This window comes from Hirundo rustica, chromosome 9, assembly GCF_015227805.2.
Source record: "Hirundo rustica isolate bHirRus1 chromosome 9, bHirRus1.pri.v3, whole genome shotgun sequence".
NCBI lineage: Eukaryota > Metazoa > Chordata > Aves > Passeriformes > Hirundinidae > Hirundo > Hirundo rustica.
In genome coordinates, this window is record NC_053458.1 from 12,089,279 (window position 1) to 12,113,460 (window position 24,182).

At 41.1% G+C, this 24,182-nt stretch overlaps 1 protein-coding gene across 5 annotated transcripts; it reads left to right on the forward strand.

The window, feature by feature from the left end:
• The first annotated feature begins 3,154 nt into the window (after positions 1-3,154).
• Positions 3,155-23,778, forward strand: PTGFR (prostaglandin F receptor). Of its 5 annotated transcripts, none has more exons than XM_040072916.2 (3): positions 3,155-3,210; positions 5,091-5,937; positions 21,592-23,778. In XM_040072916.2, the coding sequence occupies exons 2-3, from the start codon at positions 5,149-5,151 to the stop codon at positions 21,895-21,897; spliced, it is 1,095 nt and encodes a 364-aa protein (XP_039928850.1). In that variant the 5' UTR covers positions 3,155-3,210; positions 5,091-5,148; the 3' UTR covers positions 21,898-23,778. The 5 variants fall into 5 exon arrangements, with proteins under 5 accessions (XP_039928850.1, XP_039928848.1, XP_039928853.1 ...); XM_040072914.1 differs by lacking the exon at positions 3,155-3,210 and adding an exon at positions 3,375-3,462; XM_040072919.1 differs by lacking the exon at positions 3,155-3,210 and adding an exon at positions 3,375-3,462 and having other exon boundaries at positions 5,091-5,616.
• Positions 23,779-24,182: the final 404 nt, after the last annotated feature.

The window sequence follows — 24,182 nt, forward strand, 5'->3', positions numbered from 1 at the left end:
GTTTGGAGAGCTCATTCACTGTGCATAGTTGGACCTTTGATAGAAGTTGTTTTGTGGGTGGCAGGGCATTAATTCCAGAGGAGAAGGAAGTCCTGAAGGATTGCTAATTTTGAAGAGACGGAAGGCAGTAACTCTAACCCTCTATGGGGATGAGTACTGTAGGACTCATTGTCAGTGTCTGTGGCCTCAGAAGTCTTTTTTGTCTCAAACAATTATGGGCTGAGCAAGATGGCATTTAACTGAAGGATTTTCATTGACAGCTTTATTTGACTGAGGTGCCCCAAATCTGATCCCGTATTCACAATTTCCCTCTGTAGTTACTTTGATTTAGTACTTTTGTCTCTGAAATATAAAGGCTCTTATATCACTGCCATTTCACTAAATGGAAGCATGACACTTACTGTTGTCATGTACAAAAAAGAAAAGGCTTCCAACGTTTTGCAGCAAGGATTGTGAATATAATAAAAGTGTATAGCAACTACCATTGAAGGCTGCATGAGAAATTTATGAGTGGATGAAAAAGGAGGAAGAGATACTGTTTTTATTTGCATTCTACCAAGTTTGTTGTTGCTACTGAAATGCCTACCTGTTCATTTACAGCAAGCTTGTTTGAAGCTGTTATTTAGCGAAAAATTAGTTCAACACTTGAGTATGTTCCTGGCTTTGTAGCAGGAGGCTTTGAGGATTTGATTACTGTACACTTCATGGGCACTTCAGCCACGTGGTTCTCCATCCAGAAGTTCTTGTCACATTTTCTTCCCACTCTTTAGTAACCAGAGGTAACTGCAATTGTCACAGGACAAGAGATGACTTTTTATCTCTGTATCTCTTTCTCTCCATATATGTTAAACTATTGCTCTTGAATTTAAACTCATTGAATGTGAGCAGGGAATTCTGGTTCCTTCAAGTTGAAACTTGTGGCAAAAGGAGTATTTATCTTCCCTGTTCTTGGAGTACCCAGGAGTCAGGGGTTTTGCAACAAACAACAAACAACAAACACAAGCCCAACACATTAAGAAGTGCTGAAGTCAGTGAGCTAAGCCAGGGCACCACCTCCATTCTTCAGTCTTTGAACAGATAGAATGAGAAAGCCTCAGGAAACACTTCCTTGTGGCTCCTGCACCTACAGCTTTTGCTCACAGACATAAGAAGGAGCTCAATCAAACCCAGCTCCATAATGGTTGACTGCCAAGCTGTTGAGAGGAAGAGCCACTGCCCTGATGAAAATGACATTAATCCTTCCTCTCCTTTCCCACAGCTCTCTCCCAGGTTTTGCCCTGTGAAGAGACTGCTGCCCTCTAAGAAAGCAGTGGCTGCCCATTCAGAACCCACAGCAGAGGCTGTGATGGGACAGTTTTGGTCACTCCTGTTCTCATTAGCAATAGGAGATGAAAGGAGCTGACCACTGGTCAGTATGAAAAACGTAGTTCTGCTGGTGTCACTGCCAGTTTTCACTCCTCCAACACCTTCTGAGATCTCCATCCTTCTCAGCCATAATCCTACAAACCCACCCCATTCCAGAGAAGCAATTATTTAAGTTATACCTGTATCAGGAGTGCACAAATGTGTAGAGAGCTGAGCCCCAGACACACCTCTCCTGCTTATGCCAATGCTTAACAGGCTGCTGTCCTGTCACAGCACAAAACTGGGATGTGGCACTTTGTGCTCTTACAGCTGTAGAGCTGTACTCTTTGGTGCCTCTTGTCTGAAAAGTGAGGTGGTAGCTTATATTTAATTCCCTAACACTATTTCTTGCCTTTTTTTCTCCATCTCAGCAGCAACTGAAATGCCACTCACTCCTTTTGGCAGGCTCCTGCTTTACCAGGGATGCACTCCACAAACTTGCCTTTCCCTTGCTACGGTTTTACAACCACACTGAAACAGCTGTCTGGAGGTTTTTCTGCTCCTCCCTTTGATCTGCCTGTTTCAGCTTCTACCACCCAGACTGCAGTCTTGAAGTATCCACTTCATTGCTTCTTTTCAAGCAAAACCACCCCCATTTCAGGATCTTTGGGTGAAGAAGTCTAGCTAGGGAAGAAGGGCACAGAGCAAGCTCTTTGTAGTTTGAGATCTCCATCTCCATTTATCCCTGGGCAGGGGAACATAAAGTAAACCCCTCTTCTCTGAACTTTAATAGGCAATTATGTATTTTGTGGTATTTTTATATTTTACTGTTGTCTTATAAAAGAACTTAAGGGAATTTATAGGTCCCAAACAGACCAAATTGAACATTTTTGCTCATTGTATGATAAAATGCCAAGGTCTGACAAGCATTTGAAAAAGAAGGCCATCATGTGGTGCTTTTAACTGTTTATGCAAGTAACTTTAGTTACTATTTGAAGAAATACATTTAGCTAGCCTGTATTTCCTCACTGGTGGATTACAGAAAGGCAACTTGTACCTGTACTATTCAAGATAAGAAAGTAAGCAAAACCTAGTATATTTGAGAATTTTAATTTTTAAATTGTCCTGTGGGGCCAGGAGTAGTACCACTCAAGACTGTGTGCCAATGAAAACAAAATTAAATTCTTCATCATTGTAGTCCATGATAAATTCTGTAATATTTTTCAGTTTTGTTTCATCATTTGACATTGATTTTTATATTTTGGCTTATTTCTGTAGTAGGTGGCCTTAATAAACGTTCCCATTCAGGACTGCTTGGCAGTACTGAGCATTGAGGGATGAAAGAACTTGAAAGTCATCTATAACTTCAAGTTGTAACAGCTTGAGTGCACGATGGGAAACAACTTTTGAATTTCCAGCCTTATCGGTCATATCATGAATGCCTCATCTGGATGTGTTCTCATCGCATCTGTCCTGTAGAGAAATGGTCCAAGGAGCACTGTTAGCTCTACTTGCGCCGGGACGTGCCAGGGGCCGAGCGTCCAGGGCTGTGCCCAGCCGCATCCCTGACTGTATTCCTGGGGCTACCGCTTCCCGAGCTCCCTGCGAGCTGCTGAAGCAGCTGGGAAGAAGCGTGTGGAAGGTGAAGCTGTGGCTGAGGTCAGATGTGACCTCTTGGTTGCCCGATGAGCCGCTACTGCTGCGGCTGCAGCCCGGTGGGCAGGATCTCGCCCTGCCTGGCCGGGGTGGCCCTGTCTCCCGTCGCTGTGCTGTGACACGGCAGCCTGGCCGTCCTCGCCGGACACACCGCCGCAGCCCGGCACGGCCCCGCTCCCGCAGCGCTCCTGCCGAGGACAGCGGGCCGAGGTGCGTGTGCCGCGCCCCGGGCATCGGAACCGCGGCCCTGGAGGGGGCACGGAGCCGGACCGCGTCCGGGGGCGGCGGGCGGGGAGGGCGGACGGGAGGCCGGGGGAAGGCGGAGGGAGGGCGGGCGCGGGCGGCGCCGGCGGGAGAGGGGCTCGGCGGCGGCGGCGGAGCTCCGCGCTGCGCTTCTCTCCGGCCCCGCGGGACGAAGCGAACGTGAGCGGCGGCGGGGCCGGGACGGACACCGAGAACGGGGTAGGGAAGGAGCGGCGGGGCTGGCGGGGTCCGTGGCACTTGTGCCCGGCGAGTCGGGCTCGCCCCGCCCCCGGCGGCGGCAGCACTTGAGGGAGAAAGGGGCTGCGGGCGGGGGCACCGCTCCCCCGGCACCGGGGCTGCCGCCCGTCCGAGCCGCCTGTCCGAGCCGCCTGTCCGAGCCGCCTGTTCACTCCTGCCTGTGCTCTCCTGCCTGTGCTGTCCTGCCTGTTCACTCCTGCCTGTTCACTCCTGCCTGTGCTCTCCTGCCTGTGCTTTCCTGCCTGTTCTCTCCTGCCTGTTCACTCCTGCCTGTTCTCTCCTGCCTGTGCTCTCCTGCCTGTGCCCTCCTGCCTGTGCCCTCCTGCCTGTGCTCTCCTGCCTGTGCTCTCCTGCCTGTTCACTCCTGCCTGTGCTCTCCTGCCTGTGCTTTCCTGCCTGTTCTCTCCTGCCTGTTCACTCCTGCCTGTTCACTCCTGCCTGTGCTCTCCTGCCTGTTCACTCCTGCCTGTGCTCTCCTGCCTGTTCACTCCTGCCTGTGCTCTCCTGCCTGTGCTCTCCTGCCTGTGCTCTCCTGCCTGTTCACTCCTGCCTGTTCTCTCCTGCCTGTGCTCTCCTGCCTGTTCACTCCTGCCTGTTCACTCCTGCCTGCTCACTCCTGCCTTTGCCCTCCCGCCTGTGCTCTCCCTCCTGCTCTCTCCTGCCTTTGCCCTCCCGCCTGTGCTCTCCCGCTGGAGTCCCAGCCGCGCAGGGACGGGAGGCTGCTCCGCGCTGCTCCGCGCCGCTCCGCCAGCGGCGTTCGGCGGCCGCGCTCCGCTGAGCGCTCCCGAGCGGCAGAGGTGCCTCGCTCCGGGGTGCCCCGTTCCCGATGTAGCTCAGGAACCGAGAGGCTTCAGCGGCAGTTTGTAATACGGGCTGTTAACGCCTGCTTTTTTTCCCCCTACTTTTTTTTCCCCCTGCCTGGGAAGGTTTTCCTATTAGGAATGTCCTTGGAGTAGAGATGGGAGATAAAGTTTAAAGGAGCTTTCAGAATTAGTTTCTGAATTACGGTGCATCTAAAAACCAAGTTTGGGCTTCAGAGAGGCAACTGGGAATTTGAAGGCTTCAGTGATGGTTAGGTTAAAGCTTTAAAACATGAATTTGTGGGAACAGAATTGTTTAGGAGATGCTAGCACTGTTTTGAAAATAAATGTTTAAAAATGGAGCGTGATTGTGATCTCAAAATGCTCCAGTTTCAGTATTTCACTTTTGACTGTGGCTGGGCAGGTTAAATACTCTCATTCTTGGAGTTTGTTGAAAAAGTGTTTGCTTAGCGTAGTTTAACCACCGGAATGGTTTTATTGTTTATCTCACTATATGTACATAACCATGATATATTTTATACATTATTTTGTATATATTATGCATGCAGAGACTCTAAATTTCCTGTGGACTGTATTTGCATTGTGTAATGCACGCGGATAATTGTTTTACCCTGTGAGTGATGAGCTTAAAATGTGATGCCATATCATATCACTCAGAAAACCAGAAAATTAGATTTGTACCACACACTAATATTATGGAATTTCTGCTTCAAATGCCATTTGAACGGCCTTTTACAGCGTTGTGTATATTTGTTTTTAATATTGCAGATGCCTTTTGATTGCAAGACTGCTGAAATGCTTTGAGGGCTGCGCTCCTTTCCTAACCATGAACAGTTCAAAATCACCAGGGCTGGCTGGATTTGGAGTCTTGAAAAACACAACGTGCCACACGGAGAAAAAGATTTCAGTTTTCTTTTCAATAATCTTCATGACAGTGGGAATTTTGTCCAACAGTCTTGCAATAGTAATTCTCATGAAGGCATACCAGAGATTCAGACAGAAATCGAAAGCCTCCTTTTTGCTTCTTGCCAGTGGTTTGGTTGTCACAGACCTCTTCGGTCACCTCATCAATGGAGCCATTGCAGTGTTTGTGTATGCATCAGATAAAGACTGGATTCGATTTAACCAGTCCAACATTCTGTGCAGTGTTTTTGGCATCTGCATGGTTTTCTTTGGTTTGTGCCCACTCTTCCTGGGCAGCGTGATGGCTGTTGAACGGTGCATTGGAGTCACTAAGCCAATATTTCACTCTACAAAAATGACTTCTAGACATGTGAAAATGATGTTGACTATGGTATGTCTGTTTGCTGTTCTTATAGCTTTGCTGCCTATCCTTAGGTTTAGAGCCTACCAAATTCAAGCATCGAGGACCTGGTGCTTCTATAAAACAGAACATGTTGAGGACTGGGAAGACAGATTTTATCTCTTACTTTTTTCTTGCCTTGGGTTCCTGGCTCTTGCTATTTCATTCCTGTGCAATGCTGTCACAGGAATTACCCTCTTAAGAGTCAAATTTAAAAGTCAACAAAGACAAGGCAGATCTCATCATTTTGAAATGATCATTCAGCTCTTGGCTATAATGTGTGTTTCTTGCATTTGCTGGAGCCCATTCCTGGTAAGAGCCTAATGTATTTGCCAATGTTTAATGCACATCTCTGTATAAAAGTTATACTTTTTGTCTCCAGGTTTTAAAGCACTTAAGTTGTGATAACAGCTCCACTCACTCAGTGATATTAATTTTATAGCATATTGCCCATAATGTATGTACCTGTGCATCTATAAAAAACTGGTATTTATTCTCCACTTCTGATCAATAATGCACTAAGCTAAATATATAGTGATTTTGAGGACTGTATTTCCAGTGCTGTGAAGCAGACAGTGGTAGAAGAATCATGGCTAGAATAATTTAGAACAAGTATTGAGCTCTTCCAAAAATTCAGTAAAATCTAGGACTGAGAAGTCTTTTTACTCTACAGTGTAAATATTTTTTTTTAAATTTGTGCCAGTCTGTTTGCTGTTATTTCAACAGTTTACTGCTACTTGTGAGCTTTAGGGCAGATAACAGTCAAGAACCTAAAATTCCTGCCCTCCATTATCAGGGCGTTAAAGGTTCTGCTTTAGGGTCGCATTGAAAAACAGTGGTTGGCAGTGGGTTGAAATCAACATTTGGTTTAGGCTTAAGCAAGCTGGGTTTGTAACGTGGACAGATGAGCAGCAGAGGTGTGTGGGCAGGTGGTGTGGGACTGTCCCTGCTGTGACTCCCAGAGGGGCAGTGCCAGTGCTGGTAGTGCCTGCTCTGTCAGTGAGCAGGGTCAAAGGAAGTGGGATTGTGGTACGGGAAAGAATTTGACAGCTCCAGTTCTATCATGGTGTTATAAAGCTGGTGTTAGCTTTGACTCATTTTAGTGTAGCAAATTTGTCTGAAGAAATTTAGTTTTCTTTGCTAGGTTCAGGAGGTTTAAATCACAAGTCATATGGAATCTTAATTTCTTCCCTAGAAACAGAGTCCTGTAGTTTTCCAGTGATATAAATGAGGAGCAATTTTGGTTTGAGCTAACAAATACCAACATTTAAGTCTGAGATCTGTATCAGATCCAGCTATATTTCATTTGCTCACTTTCTATGGTAGAGTCTGAAGTTGCCCGAGTTAAAAATTAGATACTGACCCTAGCCTAGCTGCGGCAGTTTGATATATCTGGCAGGTAACCTTTAATTAATCCAATATCACAGGCTTCAAGGAGAAAGTCTTGGTATGAATGTCTGCAGTCACTGAAATGCACAAAACCTCTTTCACTTCTGTTCAAATCACAGAGAATTTTTCTAGTCTTGCTCCTCAGCATAGTTTAAATTCATGTTGGCTTCTCAGTGTCGTGGCTGTCGCATGTGGGGCATAAACAAAGTTGTCAGAGCAGCAGAACAAGTAAGGAACTTCTTTACAGTTACTTCAGACACCATCTGAAGTTTGGGGCAAGCCACAGAATGGTTTTTAAAAGAAAGCATCTCATATGATGAGTTTACTTTCCATGAAAAAGCAGCATCATTATCCTCTGGTTACATTTATTTTCATTTAAAATAATTGTTCCTAAAAGCAGGGATTAATTTGGTTTTGAAAAACCATCAGGTGTCAGAAGAACTATAAACTTTTTTTAGTTCAAAAGAGGTACTTCATTTATTCAACACATCAAGGAACACTAAATTGCAACTACTATGGTTAATTTTGTTATGCCATTCAATTTTAATTATATGTATTAAATGTATATAAAAATATAATTTTAGAAACTGAGGCAATCTAATGAAATCAAAGCACTAATTTTGTTAAAATATTTAACTTCATCTAAGTTGTAATTGAAGATGTATTATTGGTCTATCAGGAATTTTTTTTCACACCCTTTTCAGAGTTGGTGTTTGCATCAGCTTATGATGCATGCCAGTGAACGACTTCTTGCTTAATTTTGGACTTGTTATTTTTCAGGACTGTGTGGCAGAGGGGAGTTGGTACACAAGGAATTCTGATTCAGTGGGTGGCAAATCTGCTGATGCTTCCTGTGCATGCTGGGCTTGTGATGCTTTGCCTCTGGATCCCTTTTGAAATGGGATGAGCCAAACTTATGTCATAATCAGCCTGGCATTATGGAACATAGTTCTGCAATGTGGACAAATTTAGGTTAGAAAGGAAGAGTTTAAAAATTAAAAAAATAGTAGGTGTAGTGTGGGATTAGATTCTTGAAAATTTCAAGAAAGTGAGCAATTAGTGTTTTAGCCAGAGAATTTAAGTGGGAAATGCAATGGGACAGGGTCCTTTGTGGATTTTTCCTTTCTTAGCTGTTAGGATCATAGAGTTTATATCAGTTAATTTGCTGATTTATTCACCCATTCCTTGTTTTGATAGCAACAGAATACAAACGGAATTACGAATGTGGTGTTAATTTAGCAAGACTTCTTGGCCTGCAGTTGAATAAAGGTTTGTCAGGAATCTACTGCTCAAGTGCTACATTAAAGTTTTCCAGGGTTTATCAAGTTATATGCTCTATGATTAATTGCTGATTCAAACCTACTTGTCTGATACATCTGAAAGGTGTCAGGGCTTTTAATTCCCATCCTATAATACAAACAGCATATACTGAAACAAGTATTTCTTGACATAAATATGTGTTCATAAGTGAAATTATCTGGAAAAGGATGCAAATACATGCTTGTTCTGTAATCATTTGCTTCTTAAATTTTTTTTTCTCCAAGCTAAGTCTAAAAGTCAGAATTTGAAGTCTGGTCTTTAAATTGTAAATTCTACCTATGTTCTCTGTCCCAAAAAGTATACAGAACAAAATGTTTTGTGACAGCAATTGCCACAAAGTAAATCAAAGTTATTACACACCAAATAAACTTCCTGAAGAGAAAGTGGAGGAAGGCAATGTGTTTTGTACCACATGTGGTATGCAGATACAAGAGTTTGGATTTGATTGGTGTTATTCCCCATCAGATGGGGGGGGGGGGGGGATGTCTTGATTTATTTATTTCCCTTCTGTTTTCAATCTAGTCTGGTATGTCCATTGACATATGTGTATGGCTACCATCGTCAAGTCCAATACTGTAATCCAGCTGCAGATTTATTTCACGATTAGATTTAAAATTAATTTTAGTTTATTTCCAAGTGGCGTTAATATTCAGACATTGTCCCTGTCTTGTGATAAAATCTTGTGATAAAATCATTTTCAGATGTCATTAGTGTCACAAGACCCTGGATTGTCGTTTATGGTGTCTGGTGTGGAACTGAACTTGACTTCTGCATCTGCTCAGTGACTGTGAAGTTGTTTTGCTGCCTATTTATGTATGTATGTAAATGTATATATAACTAACACTTAATATTATAAATAATAACATATAGTATTGGAATCAATCACCACATCTGTCTTAAGGTTCCTGAAGATATGGATGGAGTGTTTTTCAAAAGCAGAGCTCATAGCATGGCACTTCTATAGCTCTCCTTGTGGCTCTTGGACAGGGACATGCTTCTGATTTCTTTTTTTTCTTTTTGATTTCTTTCCCAAAGCTCCAACTCATCTGTTTTTCAAAAATAAGCAGCATTTTCAAGTTTTCTACCACTGTGAGAGAATCTTCCCTTAAGTATGAGAATGAGAGATGCTCCCTTCTTCTTCCCTTATGGGGGGACAGTGGTGCCTTTTGAGGAGTTGAGAGCAGGAGAAAATTCACAAAAAACCCCAAAAAAGTGAAATTCATGAGTTTTATAATAATATATGTAGTCAATGATTTGCAGAGGCACATCTGTTCTGACAATCCAAATAATTTTGCTTTGTGATGGGTAATTCCATGTAAATATGTTCTGAAGATAGCAACTTCAACTTCTCTTCAACTGTCCTCATCCTTGGGAGAGCATTAGCCCTTTGCTAAGGTTATGCCAATTTTGCTGGACAAATTTGATCCCTAGGGGTTGGATTCCCAAAGCAAATATTTGGGCAGGAGCATTTTGTGACAAGCACCTCTGATGAAATACATTGTTATATAAAGCTGTTTTTTGGCTGTGACTTGACATCTGGCGTGTCATGAAACAGCTTGGTTTGGAGCTGTGTTTGTATGAGCAAATTCTGACATCGGGATGTCGTATTCTGTAGGGCTCAAGGGATAAACTTGTTATAAAATTTGGTTTTTTGGAGTAGCAAAGAGAACTGCCTGTAACTGTGGACAGCAGAGATTTATTTTGAAGTGAATTTATTTACAGGAAGAAATTATGATACGGAGAAATTTCTAATCTTTTTCATGCGTGAAACACAGCCTGAGAAAAATACTTTTACATTCAAATTATTCTTGTTAAGATCTTTTTCCATGCAGTTAACTGATGAATTTCATTCCAGTTTTACCTCCCTTCTACTGCAGAAAATAGCCAATCCTGTTTTTTTTGGAAAGAGCTCTGTTTACCTCATAAGAATAAATCAGCTGTTATTCAGTTGCTTTTTTTTACTGCTTAGATTAATTTTTATCAGTCCCTTCTCATGTCATCTCTTCTACTTCCAATTTGTTATGCTAATTGTGTCTCCCTGGACTTGTTCTGACTTTTTCTTGTCCTCAGACTGTCTCATGCAGTGAGGCTTGATGGCTGCTTTTCGTGCACCTAGGGCTGTGTTCAGCTTGTGATTTACTTCTTGTGAATCCCTTCAACTCAGATGCTGCAGATGCTGCTCTGAGTGCTCCTTTCAGAGAGTGTGCTCTGGAGCTGGTGAGAACAGGGAGTGCTAACAGGGAAGCTTTTGTTGGAATGCCCTTTCCCCATCCCACCCTGGCTGCTCCACCAGCTCTTTTGGGTGCAGGGACAGCCCCATGGTTGGCATGTGCTGAAGGAGGTCAGTTTGTTGCAGATTTAACGCTCAGTATACTTCTGGGCCATGCCCTTGTGTACAGTACAAGGTGGTTGGATGTACAAGGCAATCCTCTAGCCCTCATTTGAGTGTTTTAGCAAGTGTAGTAGCCATGTATGCACTTTGTCAGGTGTTCATACCCGGGAACTTGTTTCTCTTGAAGTCTCTCCCTCCATTCTTGTTTTCTGACTTCTTTATGAAGCTGGCAGTTTACATTTCTGTTGTACTGCCTTATGCTTGTATGTGCAATGGGCATCATATATATGAGCTTGTTGCTTTATTAATGTTTTACATGCCTTCATTGCTGGTTGTATTGTCCCTACAGCTAAAGACTTACTAAAAAATTTACCCCTCGTGCTCTTGTGACTGGTGATTACTCATAATGAGAAAGTGCAGCTGAGGAGAAGCAGGGAGATGTCCCAGGATGCAGGTCCATGCTCTGCCAGTGAGGACTCAGATCTCATGTGGAAGCGTGTTATTGTCTCACTATTTATTAGTCAAAGCTGCAGCCACCATGAGCTTGTGCCTGCACAGGCACTGTTGTGATATTTTCTTTTGGAAAAGAATAAATTGGGCTTTCAATTCCCACAGGAAGGTTTCAGAAGAATGAAGAAAGAGATACTCTTGAATATGTTCAGCTAACCTTGCAGCTTTGAATGCTGTTGTAAATTTTCAGAGGGGGAATTGACACTTACCTGCCCTTTTCAGGGGTCAGATTTTAATGAAGATAATCAGTGATAATTACTGTGCTTGTGCCGGCTTTTGTCATTGAGCTCTTGCTTGAAAGTTTGTCCGCTGACACCACACAAAGACAGGATGCATTGTCAGCAGAAGTGGTTTATGTTGGCTGTGGGAACTCTGCCTGTGGTAGGGGAGGTGACCTGCAGGCTGGTCTCCTAAGGGAGAACTCCTTGGACGCCGTCAGTGCATCTCTGAGGCTGGGTGCAAGCCCATGTTAGGAGCCCACTGCTGTCACAATGGTTTTAGTAAATGAACCAGTCTCATGGGGAAGGGAAAAAACGCTTTTTGCCAGCATCAGACCTGCTGGATAACACCTCTTTATCTCTAGTCAGCTGCATTGGTACAGTGATAGTTGTTGTTGACTGTAGGTAGTTATTTCTCTTCCAGACCTCGCTGTGTCAGAGGAGACCAGGAGTGTCAGCTGGAATGAATAAAATGCTCCCTAAGTTCCTCTGAGAAGAAATTCCCGAGTTTGATTGTCTTTTTGAGCTACATTAGAGAAAGGGCTCTCCCTCCTATCATGGTCCTTTGATTGCTTGCTGAGTTTCTCGGTACATCCATTAACTCTCTGCAAATTCAATTACTGTTCTTACTTGTGCTTCTCTTAGTGCCTGATAACCAGCTCAAGGTTAAATTGCTGAAAGATTGCTCTTTGCTAATATTATGGGCCAAAAGGTATTTTGAAATACATAAAATACATAACTCATTTTATGGGTTGAGATGAAAGAGAACACTTTGATTTAAGTTTTTGCTAGTGTCAAGGAAGAGGTTTCATTCCAGCTTAGTCTCCCATGGAATGAGGTTTATGCAGCAGCTCACATAATTTGAGTGTGCTTTTGTTTGTCCTCATGAAAATACTTCTGGAAAGAATTTGCATGTGTTGGCAGAGAGAGTAACAAAGTTAAATACAATGCATTTAAAAGTCCAATCCACCTATTCAAATGCATTTCTATGATACTAGAAACCTTTGGATAAGATGTTCATACCTTCCTTAGTATTGGTTGTAGAGAACTTTCTTTGATTTTGTATTCTTAAGTGGCACAGCTGCCTAATTCCACCAGGCTAGATGAGAGCTGGAATGACATTAATTTTAGACTATACCTGCCTAAAATGACACTGAATTTTAAAGGTACTGTTTCGGTGTTAAGAATTGGTCTGTTCCTATTTTCATCCTTTACAGTACATAGAGATCTTACGGGCCTTATCCTTTCTGAGAATCATGAATCATTTTAACAAAAATGTTTATAAGCATGGGCCAGGGCACAGTTTATCATGGAGTGCTTAGAAACTCGATAGTAATTATGGCTATATTTGTAATTCAAGTGTTTACCTCCCCCTCACAGAAGTCAGGGAGCTGAGATACTCTCAACAGGAAAGTGCTGGAGAAGAAATGGGCAGTGGTAATGATATGAACCAGGGAAAGGAAGGAGGGCTGAGATTGACATATTGCCCTTTACCAGAGGCTTCTGGGGCAGCATAAATATAGTTATTGTTATCTATGTTACTTGTGCTGTTTGGAAAAAAAATGCATAAAGCCTTTTCTGCTAATGCAGTGCCATCAGAATACAATAAGGTTGTTTGTCTTGGAGAGAAAAAGTAGGGAAGGCAGGTTTCCTGTCACGTGAGAACATGGCATTTTCAGAATAATGTGCTTCTGGTTTTCTTTCATAATTGTTTGCTTCTTGATTTTTTAATTTAGATGTTATATACAGACTTAAACTGTGAAGCACAATATTTTGTTTCAAATAGGCATCAGTGACTTTCACAGAAAATGTGGTTTTTTTTTTTTTTCAATTTTGAAGTTGCCAACTCAAGAAATCCAATTCTGAAAACTTCACCAAAATAAATTTGCCATTCATAACCTTTCCTTGTTTATTTCACGTGGTTGAGTTTTTGGATTCTGTGTTTGTTATTAAAAAGTAAGTCAGATTGACATTCATTCCATTGTTTGATATAAGAGAATTCTTCCTATTTCCTAGATATTACACTTATTCAGGCATTTCTTACTTGAAAATGTCATACACTGGATAACCATCTTTGGAAAATGTCATACATGGCATAACCATTTTTGGATGGTTATTTTTAGGAAAGCTGTCTTTCCTGACTATCTAAAGACTTTAAATGGTAAAGTTGTTGCTGAAAAATCTCAGGGAGTACTACACTCACATGGAAAAACTCCAGAAAGTCCTTCATCCCCACCAGTCATTAAAATGGCAGACATCAGGGTGTAATATACATTCGTATATTCTGTGAGAGAATATTTATTATTATCATTATTATGGTGTTAATTCACAATCTGAAGCGTGGCATGGTGTTTTCTAGTACAAGTTATCTGTGTCTCTAGTGCTGTTGGATTGGTTCATGTCTGAGAGGAATTGCTGAGTTGCAGTTTGGGTTGCAGGCTCCCCGAGGACGGAGGTTCCCTGTGTGCCCAGTGCCCAGCAGGGCAGAATGCCATCCCATCACAGCTTCTGTGGGTGTGCTTTTAGAAACAGCAGTGCTCAGGGAGCATGGCACTGCAGAAAGGGTGTGCACCAGGGGTGACAGTGACGTTTTAGTAATCGTGACTCATTCTTTGGGATCCATTTTCATATTGGGTGAGGTGAAATAGATGAGCAGTGGAATGAAGTGGAGCTGCTTTGTAGGTACTGTACCATCTCCTGCTGTCCTGGACCTATGTGCTGCCCCTCAGGAGCTTTGGGCTCCCCAGGTTACAGGAGTGGGGTAGGATGGAAAGGATGCAGTGGGTCTGCTCAAGAGTACCCTCGTGACCCGTGTGATGGCTGACATCAGGACATGAGTACGTGGGGAGGAAGACTCTTGTGCTGGGAGGGATGTGACCAGCTCTATTCCCATCTGCTTCACTGCAGGGAAGGAGAGAAAGTGAAGCAGAAAGGAGTAAGCGGTAGCAGTTTGTTTTAGGATTTACTGTTCATTAGTGAACTGGAAATAAAACGGAATCCACCTTTTACCAGAGGCGGGCATTTACAGGAGTAATGAGAAATCGCTTTTAAATGGAGACTTGATTTTTCTCTTCCATCTTCCTCCTGAAAGGTGGTTGAGCTGCACAGCAGGCCCTTGCAATTTATTTGCCAACAACGTAAAATAAAAAGGTAATTGCAAAATTATATATTCCAGCTTGGTAGTTATATTGCTAATTCATTAGTCTTGATATTTCTGATCATAGCTGCTTAGTTTACTCCTTCAGAATGATACACAGAAAAAGTCACTTTAACAAAGGTGATCTAAAAAGAATGACGTGAAAGCAATGTATTATGTCTTCTTTTGTCTCCAGCCAGATTTTTTTGAATGCTGCAAATCAGATGGTACTGAGTGATTAGGTGACTATGACTGCAGTCCATCTTCAACAAAGACAGGATCACCAGTGGAGGTTTAAACAGAAATTAGGAGAACGTATCTTCATTGAAAGGGTGATCAGACATTGGAATAGGCTGCCCAGAGAAGTGCTGGAATCACCATCCCTGGGAGTGTTCAAAAGGCATGTGGATGTGGTACTTGGGCATATGGAAACGGTTTTGTGGTGAGCATGGTGGTGCTGGTTAAGGGTTGAACTTGATGACTGTAAAGGTCTCTTCTGACTTTTTCAGCCTGTTCAATAGTTCGGGACCTCTGCAGCTCATCTTCTCCCAGGCTGTCTGTATATTGTTGCTTGTTTCTTCATTCAGATAGTTCTCTTCCTCCCCAGCATTGTGTGATATTTGTGATTCTTTCTTTGGATGTTTGTAGGGTATTAATGGGAGAAGTTCTGTCACTCCTAAGTAAATTAGAATATTTATATAAGCAGTAAAAATATGATTTTTTTTTTTTCCAAATGAGTGTGAAAACCTGGGAAAGGAAAGCAACAATAAAGAAGTAGCAGGTCATTTCTAGGGTTTGAAGCTTTATCTAGCTAATGGAAGAATAAATTAATCTCAAGCACATATACTTCTTGCCTTCCTAAATACTTAAGGATGGTCCTTACTATAGATATTAGACATACTCTGCTGTTTTCTGGTCCTTAAAATTGTCCTGTGAAGCTTCTCTCTTGCTGGGTAAAGAATATTTTAATTCTATCTAGAAAATAAATTTTTTTGTGCGAGAGGTTTTTTGTTATAGACCTTGTTCTTAGGCAGGAATACATTCCTCACGCTGTGGAAACAGGCCTTCTTGTAACTTTAAAACATGTAGCTCAGGAAACAGGTTGTTTATTTGACTTTGGTATGGACGCTATGTCTTTTCATTGTGAGGTGAGTCATCTACTGTTTCCAATGCTAGAATCTTTTCTATCCATGCCCACAATGCTTTCCTTCAAATGAGTTATCAATTAAGCTGTATGAGTAATTACATTGCTAGCTAGTTGAAGTGAAGTATTTCTTATTTTGATGGCAAGGAAAGGCTATAAAGATAGAGGACTGTAAATCCAAGATAGAAATATTTGGATTATTTAGGAGAAACAAAGAGGTGACCTCGAATGCTTTATTCAAGCCCAACATGCATTTATCCAAGTGCAAAACTGATGCAAAATAGATAGTGTCTAAGGGGAAGGTTGACAGAAATAAAAACTTCACTTTCACTTAATGTTTGCAAGTTCATGCACAAAGACCAGCCCCTGCCTGCTGGTCATGAGGCTTACTTCATAATTACTTTCCTGTCAACTTCAGTGAGAAATTCCCTGGTCACAGACTAAGGAATATGAGAAAATATTTTTATTTGCTTTGTGAAAAATTTGTTTTCCTGTCTCCTCTATAATTTCTAGACTTTTCACACCTCTTTCACACCTCTGTAGCTTAACAACGCCTTCAAAATGTTTACGCAATTCCTTTTTAAGGGGGTCAAATAGTGATCCAGTGAATCCACTCTTAATTTTAGTGGCATTATTATTTTAGCACAGAAATATACATGAGAGAAAAGGTGACTCCCTTATTCTGTTGCTACTTCTCAAGAGCTAATCCTGCCAAATTGTACATAAGGAATTACTACATATGCTCTTAAAAGTACCCTCTGGACTCTAACGTGGCAGAAAGCTAGCTCATATATTTTGTCATCTACAATTCCTTTTCAAATTGTCATTTTTTAATAAAATCACTATGCTCAGTTAAAATTTAATTGCTAAGCTAAGTGATCATCTGGTATATAAAAGTTGAAGATATAGTTAATGTTTCTCTTTTAGGAGGGGAAAGGAAAGCGTTAGGGGAAAAATGTTGCAGATCTAGAACATGAAAGCATTATGTGGCATAAGTAGAACAGTGTGTGTACTAATATTTTGATGGCAGAAGTGGTGCACTGCATGTTGTTCTTGGAAGCTCTTGCTTTTAAACTGACTTGCAGAATAATAAAAAGTAAAATTAAGCAAACTCAGCTTTGTTGCAACAAATGCTCGGCTTGTATACTACAAGATCAATATAGCAATGGTACAGGCAATTTGCTGTCAGCATTTCTTTTTTAACAGCTCTACTTGGGAGATATAAAATGGCACTTAAAATGTGAAGATATATGCATTTTTATTTCTTTTTCATGCTATTTTGCAAATTTATTTTCTTAAGGTCTGTGTTTATAGAGTACTACAAAATGTCATCTTGTACGATCCCGTACCTGCTACACTGAATGCTGCTTTTGTAAAATGAAAAGTTCCAAAAACTCTAGAAATTCAAAATAAGAGAATCCTTTTTATTTCAGTGGATTGGGACATAATCAGTTATATTCTGCCTTGAAACCTCTGCAGTTTAGGAGAAGGGGATTTGTACCTCAGGGTTCGACATAGGTAATAGTGAAAAAATATACTTGTTCTGCAAATACTGAAAAATCCATGGACTTCTTCCATTAATGGAAATCCTCAGAACTGCTTGTAGGGAAATCCAAAGGAAGAGGAAGAGGCTTGGGAGGGTCTGCAAGGCTCCCACAGGGAAGTGGAATCTGAAGGCTGAGCTGCAGAAGACAAGAATTTCCGATATTTGTCTAGTCTGCTTTCCATGTCAATCTCTTGCTAACTGGGTTTTATCCAGTTTCCTGAAGTCAAGGATAGAACCTGGATTTAGAGCCTGAGATGCGAAATGCATCAAAGTCTCATTTTTGTCTTATTTCTTAACTAGCTCTAAAGTCAGCTGCTTGTTTTGATTGGTTGTCCTTGATTACTAACAGGAATGTGACTAAGCAGCACAGCCTTTGAGCCTATTGGTTGTTCTCATGTAGACTGAATTGGAAGGAAGATTAAATTAGTGCTGTTTATGTTTGGAAAGTGGTGTGAAGCCTTGGAGCTTCACAAAATTTTTTTTTGTTTATTGCCCTGAGCTTTGTCCCTAAGGGAAATGGTAATTCTCTGATGCTGTCTGCTAGGTGCAGAATTGAAGAAGCCAACAATTTCAAAATATTTTAAAAAAATTTCCATCAGACTTTCTGGATCTTGCAAAGTGAGCTGTAGTTTTAATGAAGCTTAAGATCGGACAAAAAGTATGTAGAAGTCTAATGTATTGAGTCAAGTCCTTCCTTGACATAAATTTGATTTCTTTATATATATTTTTAGGGACACTGAACTCTCAGGTCCTTTCTTAGACCAGCAAGGTCTAACCTGAGACAGAGTAACTTTATATCTTTCAAGAAGGTACCTTGGTTTAAAAAATTGCTTTTACAGTTATGCTTTTATAGTACCTTTTCTAAAGAAAGTTTGAATTGTCATAGTTACATCATGTGATGCTTTTTTTTTGCAAACCAGGGAGACATGCTACAGCTGTCTTCATATAAACAGTGTATAAATCAGCAGAGTGCTACTTGGATTCTTACATTTCTAAATATGTTAGAAAATGTCATGAGTTACGTTTATTATTTACCAACTGGGGATTAATTTTTTGAGTCATGGTGCTGATCCTGCACGAATATTAACTTCAGTTGTAGAGGTCAAAGGTGATCAGATATGATGCAATGGTGTTGCCTCTTCCCCACTTGTGTACCGCTGCCTACAGAGAACAGAATTCCTTTGTCATACCATCCTGGTGGACCTGCAGGGAAAGGAAAAAAGGGTTTGAGTTGGTTCCCTGACTTTGAACCAATTATTCACCTCAAATAAGAGCACACAAAGTGTTCTTTTTGTGCCTGTGGAGATGGTCCCACTCTCAAAAGTCCACTTGGCACTGCACCAAGTTCTGGTGGCAGTTTCTGAGCTGATGACTTGAACCATTTCAGTGACACAAATTTCTCACCCAGGGAGAAAATACAGACTATCTGCACGTTTTGCTTCAATGAAATCCTTTATTAAACAGCTGGTAGTGCATTAGTCTTTTTTGTAAGTTACGGTTTCAAACTGACTTTGGAACAGTATTTTAAGAATTTAAATTCAGGCAAAACAAATTGACTATGAAAATGTGATAGGAATAATAATTTATATTAAATTCATTCTACTCCACCCCTCTTCTGCTGAAGGTTAAGTCTTGTTCAGCAGATGATCTTTGGCTCCAGAATATAGTCTCCTCTTTGCACAGTTGCTTGCAGTTTTCTTACATGATTTTTCAGAAGATGTGAAGAGTTCCCGGTACAGGGCAGTCTCTTTGGAGGAGTGAGAAACTCAAAATGATGGCAACATGTCCTGCTACTCTGTGTTTTAGGGTAAAAATGCTCCTGCTCAGAGCTGCAATGAGATTCTTAGTGTTACTCCATTTCTATATGGAAATCTTGGCCTCTCAGAACTTCAAAAAGCTGGAACATTCTTTTATATTAGTTTTAGAGATATAAGAAAGAAAATATTTTTAAATTTCTGCATAATACTCCCAAATAATGTTAATAATATGGTTAGGAATATAGTATTTTATAAAACAAAATTTGTAGATAATTAGATTTTATCTTATTTCAAATCCAGGAACCTACATCTGAGTTGCTTAAACGTGTGTCTGTGTACATAAGCACTACTTTCTCTGCATGAGTTTAGATGTATTATTTTTTGTATGTCCAGTGTTCAGAAGAGGCAACTGAAATGTTCTGGATGAAGCTTCTCCAAGTGTAAGAATCCATAAATTATGTATCGGTTTTCCTTGTTGTCCTGATTTACTTCATGCAAATCCATAATCAAAGCAGAAGTTGTTTATGTTAAGCAGCAAATTAATAGATTCACTTAGAGGTGATTACTTCTAAACTCAAATTACTTCTAAATGCAAACACTTCTCACAAGTGTTCTAGGTAACATGAGAAAATAAGTTTTACAAAGTCTGGATGGAGCTACTTTTCCTTATTAGCAGCATCTACTGCTTGTTTTTCTGGACATGAAATAGTTTTGGATTCGACATTTATTAACTCCAGGAACAACAAATGAATTTTTAAGTACATCAAGAGGCAGATTAGTAAACAGTATGTCTGAATTAAGTCAAACATGCTGTATGGGATAAGGACATTGGTCTGTGAGCTCTCTTGAGCTGTCATTTGCTGCCCAGTCCTGTTTGCAGAGTAAGGAGTATTCTGTCTGAGTTTGCCTTGTGGTATTGGACTTCTAATAAATAAAATGTAGTCTGTCCTGAAAAAACATCCCATGTGAAGCCAAAGGAGCTGTTCAAGTTTGGGTGGGCTGCTGATGTCAGAGAGGAATGTGCCCAGTGGTTGTGGGGGGAAAAGCAGATTCAGGGAACTGGCTTTTGTTTGTGTTGGCTTGGTGCTCAGACATTCCTCCTCCTCCCCACACCAGTTCCCAGCTGTGCTCCTGCCAGTCCTACCAGCTTCCTTAGCAATGCTCCTGGGGGCTTCCTTTGCTGCTCCCACAGAAGCCATAGAGAAACCCTTGATCAAGTGCTTCGTCAAACAAGTTCAGTGTCCTTTTATGCATTCACTTTGTGCCATTCATGTTTATACTCAGGTGTGGTGGCCTGCGAGCTACAGGTAGAATCTGGAAATACAGAGAAGCATTTAAAAAAAAGTAAAATAGGTCTGCTGGCATATTGAGCTTTAGGTTTTTCTCTCTTCATTCATTATTATTTTTTAGTTTTTCTGTTGAGTTTCTTTTCGGTGCATCTTTTTGAAACTACAGCCCTGCACTTGGACAGCCTGACCGTACCTCTCATTGCCCAATAAATCAGTGTACTCCCAGCATCAGTTGTAAAATATCCCATTTCTTAGTTAAATAACTGCAGTGCTTTAAAGGCTTTGGAACTAAAAGCCTTACAGTGTTTCATCTTTCTACCAAAAAAGTCTTCATGTGGTTTTAACATTAATAACAGGGACACATAATTTACCATCTTCTGGCAGATTCCTGGCTTGGCAGATCAGGCTTTCCTCACACAGGAACTTAGGTTACAGACTCCCAGCAGCAGCCAGCCTGTAAAGGAGGTATCTGCAGGGCAGGAGTCCTGAGCTTCTCTGGGGCTGTCTCACAGCCCAGCTCATTGCTCTGCAGAGCAGGGAGGCAGAACCTCATCTTGCTGGGCTGGTGCAGCCCTTGGGTATCTTCTGCCAGATGCTGCCCTGCCAAGCTGGTGTGGAATTCCACCATGTGGAATTATTGGCTCTGGTAGTGTTTCTGCTGGTGGAGGTCTGTGCATGTGTAGCACTCCCAGAGGTGAATGAAGCCCTCTGTGTCTCCAGTGACAAGTGGGTTTTGCCACCATGGCTTAAATTTTCCTACAGACCTCTTAATCCTCTGGTGTCAATAAATTGTGTTCTGCTGCAATGTAAAAAATGTGAATTTTCTTCTTGAAATCAAGGTGCTGTGTGAAAAATAAATAGCTGTTATAAAAATGTGCTGACCTACGAGTGGATTCTGTCCTTGAGAAAATCCATTTCTAGAACAGTCTTGGCACACTTTGTTAGATCAAATTCTGGATTAAGTTTTCACTTGATGCTCAGATCAATCTCTCATTTTGGGGGGTATTCCCTGGCTGGTTGCCATCCTCTGCTTAAAGTTCTGCAGAAGTAATTTGGCAGAGGCACACATATATCCTTTGTAAAACATTAGAGGATTTCTAGGATGATAGATGTATGCTTGAAAGTTTTTGCATTGCAGTTTGGGATGCACTGCTTCTGTGAAGCTGTGAAGGTTAGAGACAATGTTGAAACAATTTTACTCATTTACATGCTCTCCTTGTATGTTTTTTAAGGTACAGTTTTCAAATACTCTACTTTCAGGTTTAATTTAAATGCTCTCTTGGTGTATTTTTTGATGAATAATTCTAAAATATTCCCCTTTCCAGGTGACAATGGCCAGAATTGGGATTAACGAGGGTCGCTCAAAGGAGACCTGTGAAACGATACTTTTCGCTCTCCGAATGGCCACGTGGAATCAGATTTTAGATCCCTGGGTGTACATTCTTCTCCGGAAGGCTGTTCTTAGAAACCTGTACAAGATCACAAGCGGATGTTGTGGCGCGCACGTCATAAACTTACACATGTGGGAACTCAGCTCCATCAAGAATTCTCTGAAGGTTGCAGCGATATCGGAGTCACCAGGCAGTTCCAAACAGATAAACCTCCAGCCTCTCAGCTCTATGGGACAATGAAGTTTAACTCAGTCTACGAAGAGATGATGGGGGCAACGCTCCTGCATGGACAGTACTTTAAAATGAGTTCCAAGGCTCAGTGGTTTGGCATTTGCTTTAAATTGTGGGTGGTTTGCTATTGCTTACCAGTTTGATATTGCTACTCCAAAAGGTGCCCTTGAATGTTTTAATTCACTTTGGAATACATCCCTTCCAAATCTGGTAGTGGAATGTTTAATCTTTTTTCCTTCCATGTACTAAAGCAAAGAGGGTTCCTTATAACACTTCTCACCAAACCTTTCACCTTAACAGGCTTCTTACAAGTGCAGAAGTGATCTCCAGGGGGATTTTTAAAAGGGGTAGATTTTTTCTACCAGAGATACCCTCAAATCCTTTGCAGAGTCACTATTTTCTAGAATAAAGTCAAACATCCTTTCCATAAGGGTATTCTGTGCTTCTAAGCATTGAAGTTACCAATTGTATATATAAAAGACATTTTGCTTATGCCCAGTTTATTAAATGATCCACTGTGCTTGGTTCATTGACTTGAACTCTTAATTATTTACTGTTCCATGAATGTTTGGGAGAGCCGCAAACTCTGTGTCAGTGTTAGTGTTCCTTTCAAATCACTGACAAAACCTGAGGTTCCCTGTGGGAACACAGAAGCAGACGAGCTCAGCTTCCTTATGGTTATGTTTTCAGGTGTATTGGTGAGCCTTTAGTCCTTTCAACAAATTTTGTTGAAAGCAACAGGCATAAAGCAGTGGTAAGTCTGTGAAAACAGTAGTTTTCCCCTCCCTCCTGCACTGAAGGATGATTTGGGAAGCGTTCCCCCAGTGCATGTACTGAAACATGTGGTACGTCATCCGCTTCATTTGTAAAATGTCACATGTGTGCTGTGAAAATGGACGTGACCAAACGAGCACCTCTGCAGGAAACTGCTTTGGGAGCAGGGTTTTGTTTGTGCAAGCAAACTGAAGGCTCAGTTTTTGCAGGATCTGTGCCTGAAGAGCTGAGAGCATTCAATAACTTGAAGGTACCAGAAAAATTTCAGGACAGCTTCACATGGAAAGCCCTTCACCTTTAATGCTGCTAAAAGAAGCTTTGGTTTTTGTGACTGTATGCTGTTCAGAAGCCAAAAATGAGAGATATTATTTTAAGATAGGTCTGTGTTATTTTTATCTACAACTGCATTAGTGAAGTGTTGGTATATTTGAACAAAGTAATTAAAAACCAGATTCACTAAGAAGACAGTCTGAGGGACCAAAACTATTCACAAAGTACAAAATCATGTTGCATGTGAGAATAGTTTCTAAGTCAGAAAATGAAAACCCAAAAGGTTTAATTTTTTTTTTTTAAAGTTTCTAAAGCTATTTCCTTTTTGTTTTAAAAAGGTTGAAAAATAAGTGGGTTAAATAACCCTGTAATGAAATGGCTTTATTTACCTTAAAGAATTTCTGTGTGGGATTTTTTTTTTTTTCAGTCATAGGGCTGATAAATGGTGGAGAGATTTGATGCTGGTATAAGTTCTGCACTATTGCTTCACGTGAGTTCTGCTGAAATCTGGAAGCATTCAGTCAGTGCTCAACTTGGCTTTTTCATTTCGTAAAATGTGATGTCAGTGTATCTGTTGACATAAATTATTTGTTCCTTATGGAAGATTGTTGTTTTAGCAGCTGCGAAATAAAGTTGGTCCGTAAATTGTTGAGATATTTGCTATTTCGGTGAATGAAGCTTGAAAATGTTCCATTTTATTGTGTGAATGAATGTAGCTTATGTTGTTCTTTCTGGTTGGCTTGTAAAACACCAAAGCAAAGTTTATATGTATATGTGATTTCTTATATTTTGTGTACTGATACACATAGAATGTAAATTGCAAAGCCTCATTAAAGTTACCAAGCTGTATCCTGAGAGTTAAGGTTTTTTTGTGGAACAAAAAAGATCCTAAGTTGTTAAAAATAATCCTTATGACAAAACCCCTCACACTGGATTCAAGACAACCACTACCACTGCCACGTGTGAAGGCAGAGAGGAGGCTGGTGAGAATTCAGGTAAGAGGCACCGGTGTTTGTGCACGGCTGTCGCACGAGTGGCCCAGGGCAGTTGCTGGTCTGAGGCAGACAAGGTCACGTTCTGATGACCCAAGCTTAGACAATGCAAATGTGGAACTGAGGCAGTTTAGTGCTTGGGATGAAAGTATTTTTACCCAAGTATCTGCCCGTGTTTCACCTAAACTATGGATCCTGAAAATAGAAGTGAGTTTTGCTGTTGATATTTTGCATCGCTCAGTGATGTGTTAGCCTGCA

What these genes read in the sequence shown, in the direction of transcription:
- PTGFR (XM_040072916.2), top strand. Translation starts at nt 5,149, where the DNA reads ATGAACAGTTCAAAATCACCAGGGCTGGCTGGATTTGGAGTCTTGAAA. An exon ending in TTTGCTGGAGCCCATTCCTG is followed by an intron (nt 5,938 to 21,591) that starts GTAAGAGCCTAA and finishes TCCCCTTTCCAG; the next exon opens with GTGACAATGGCCAGAATTGG.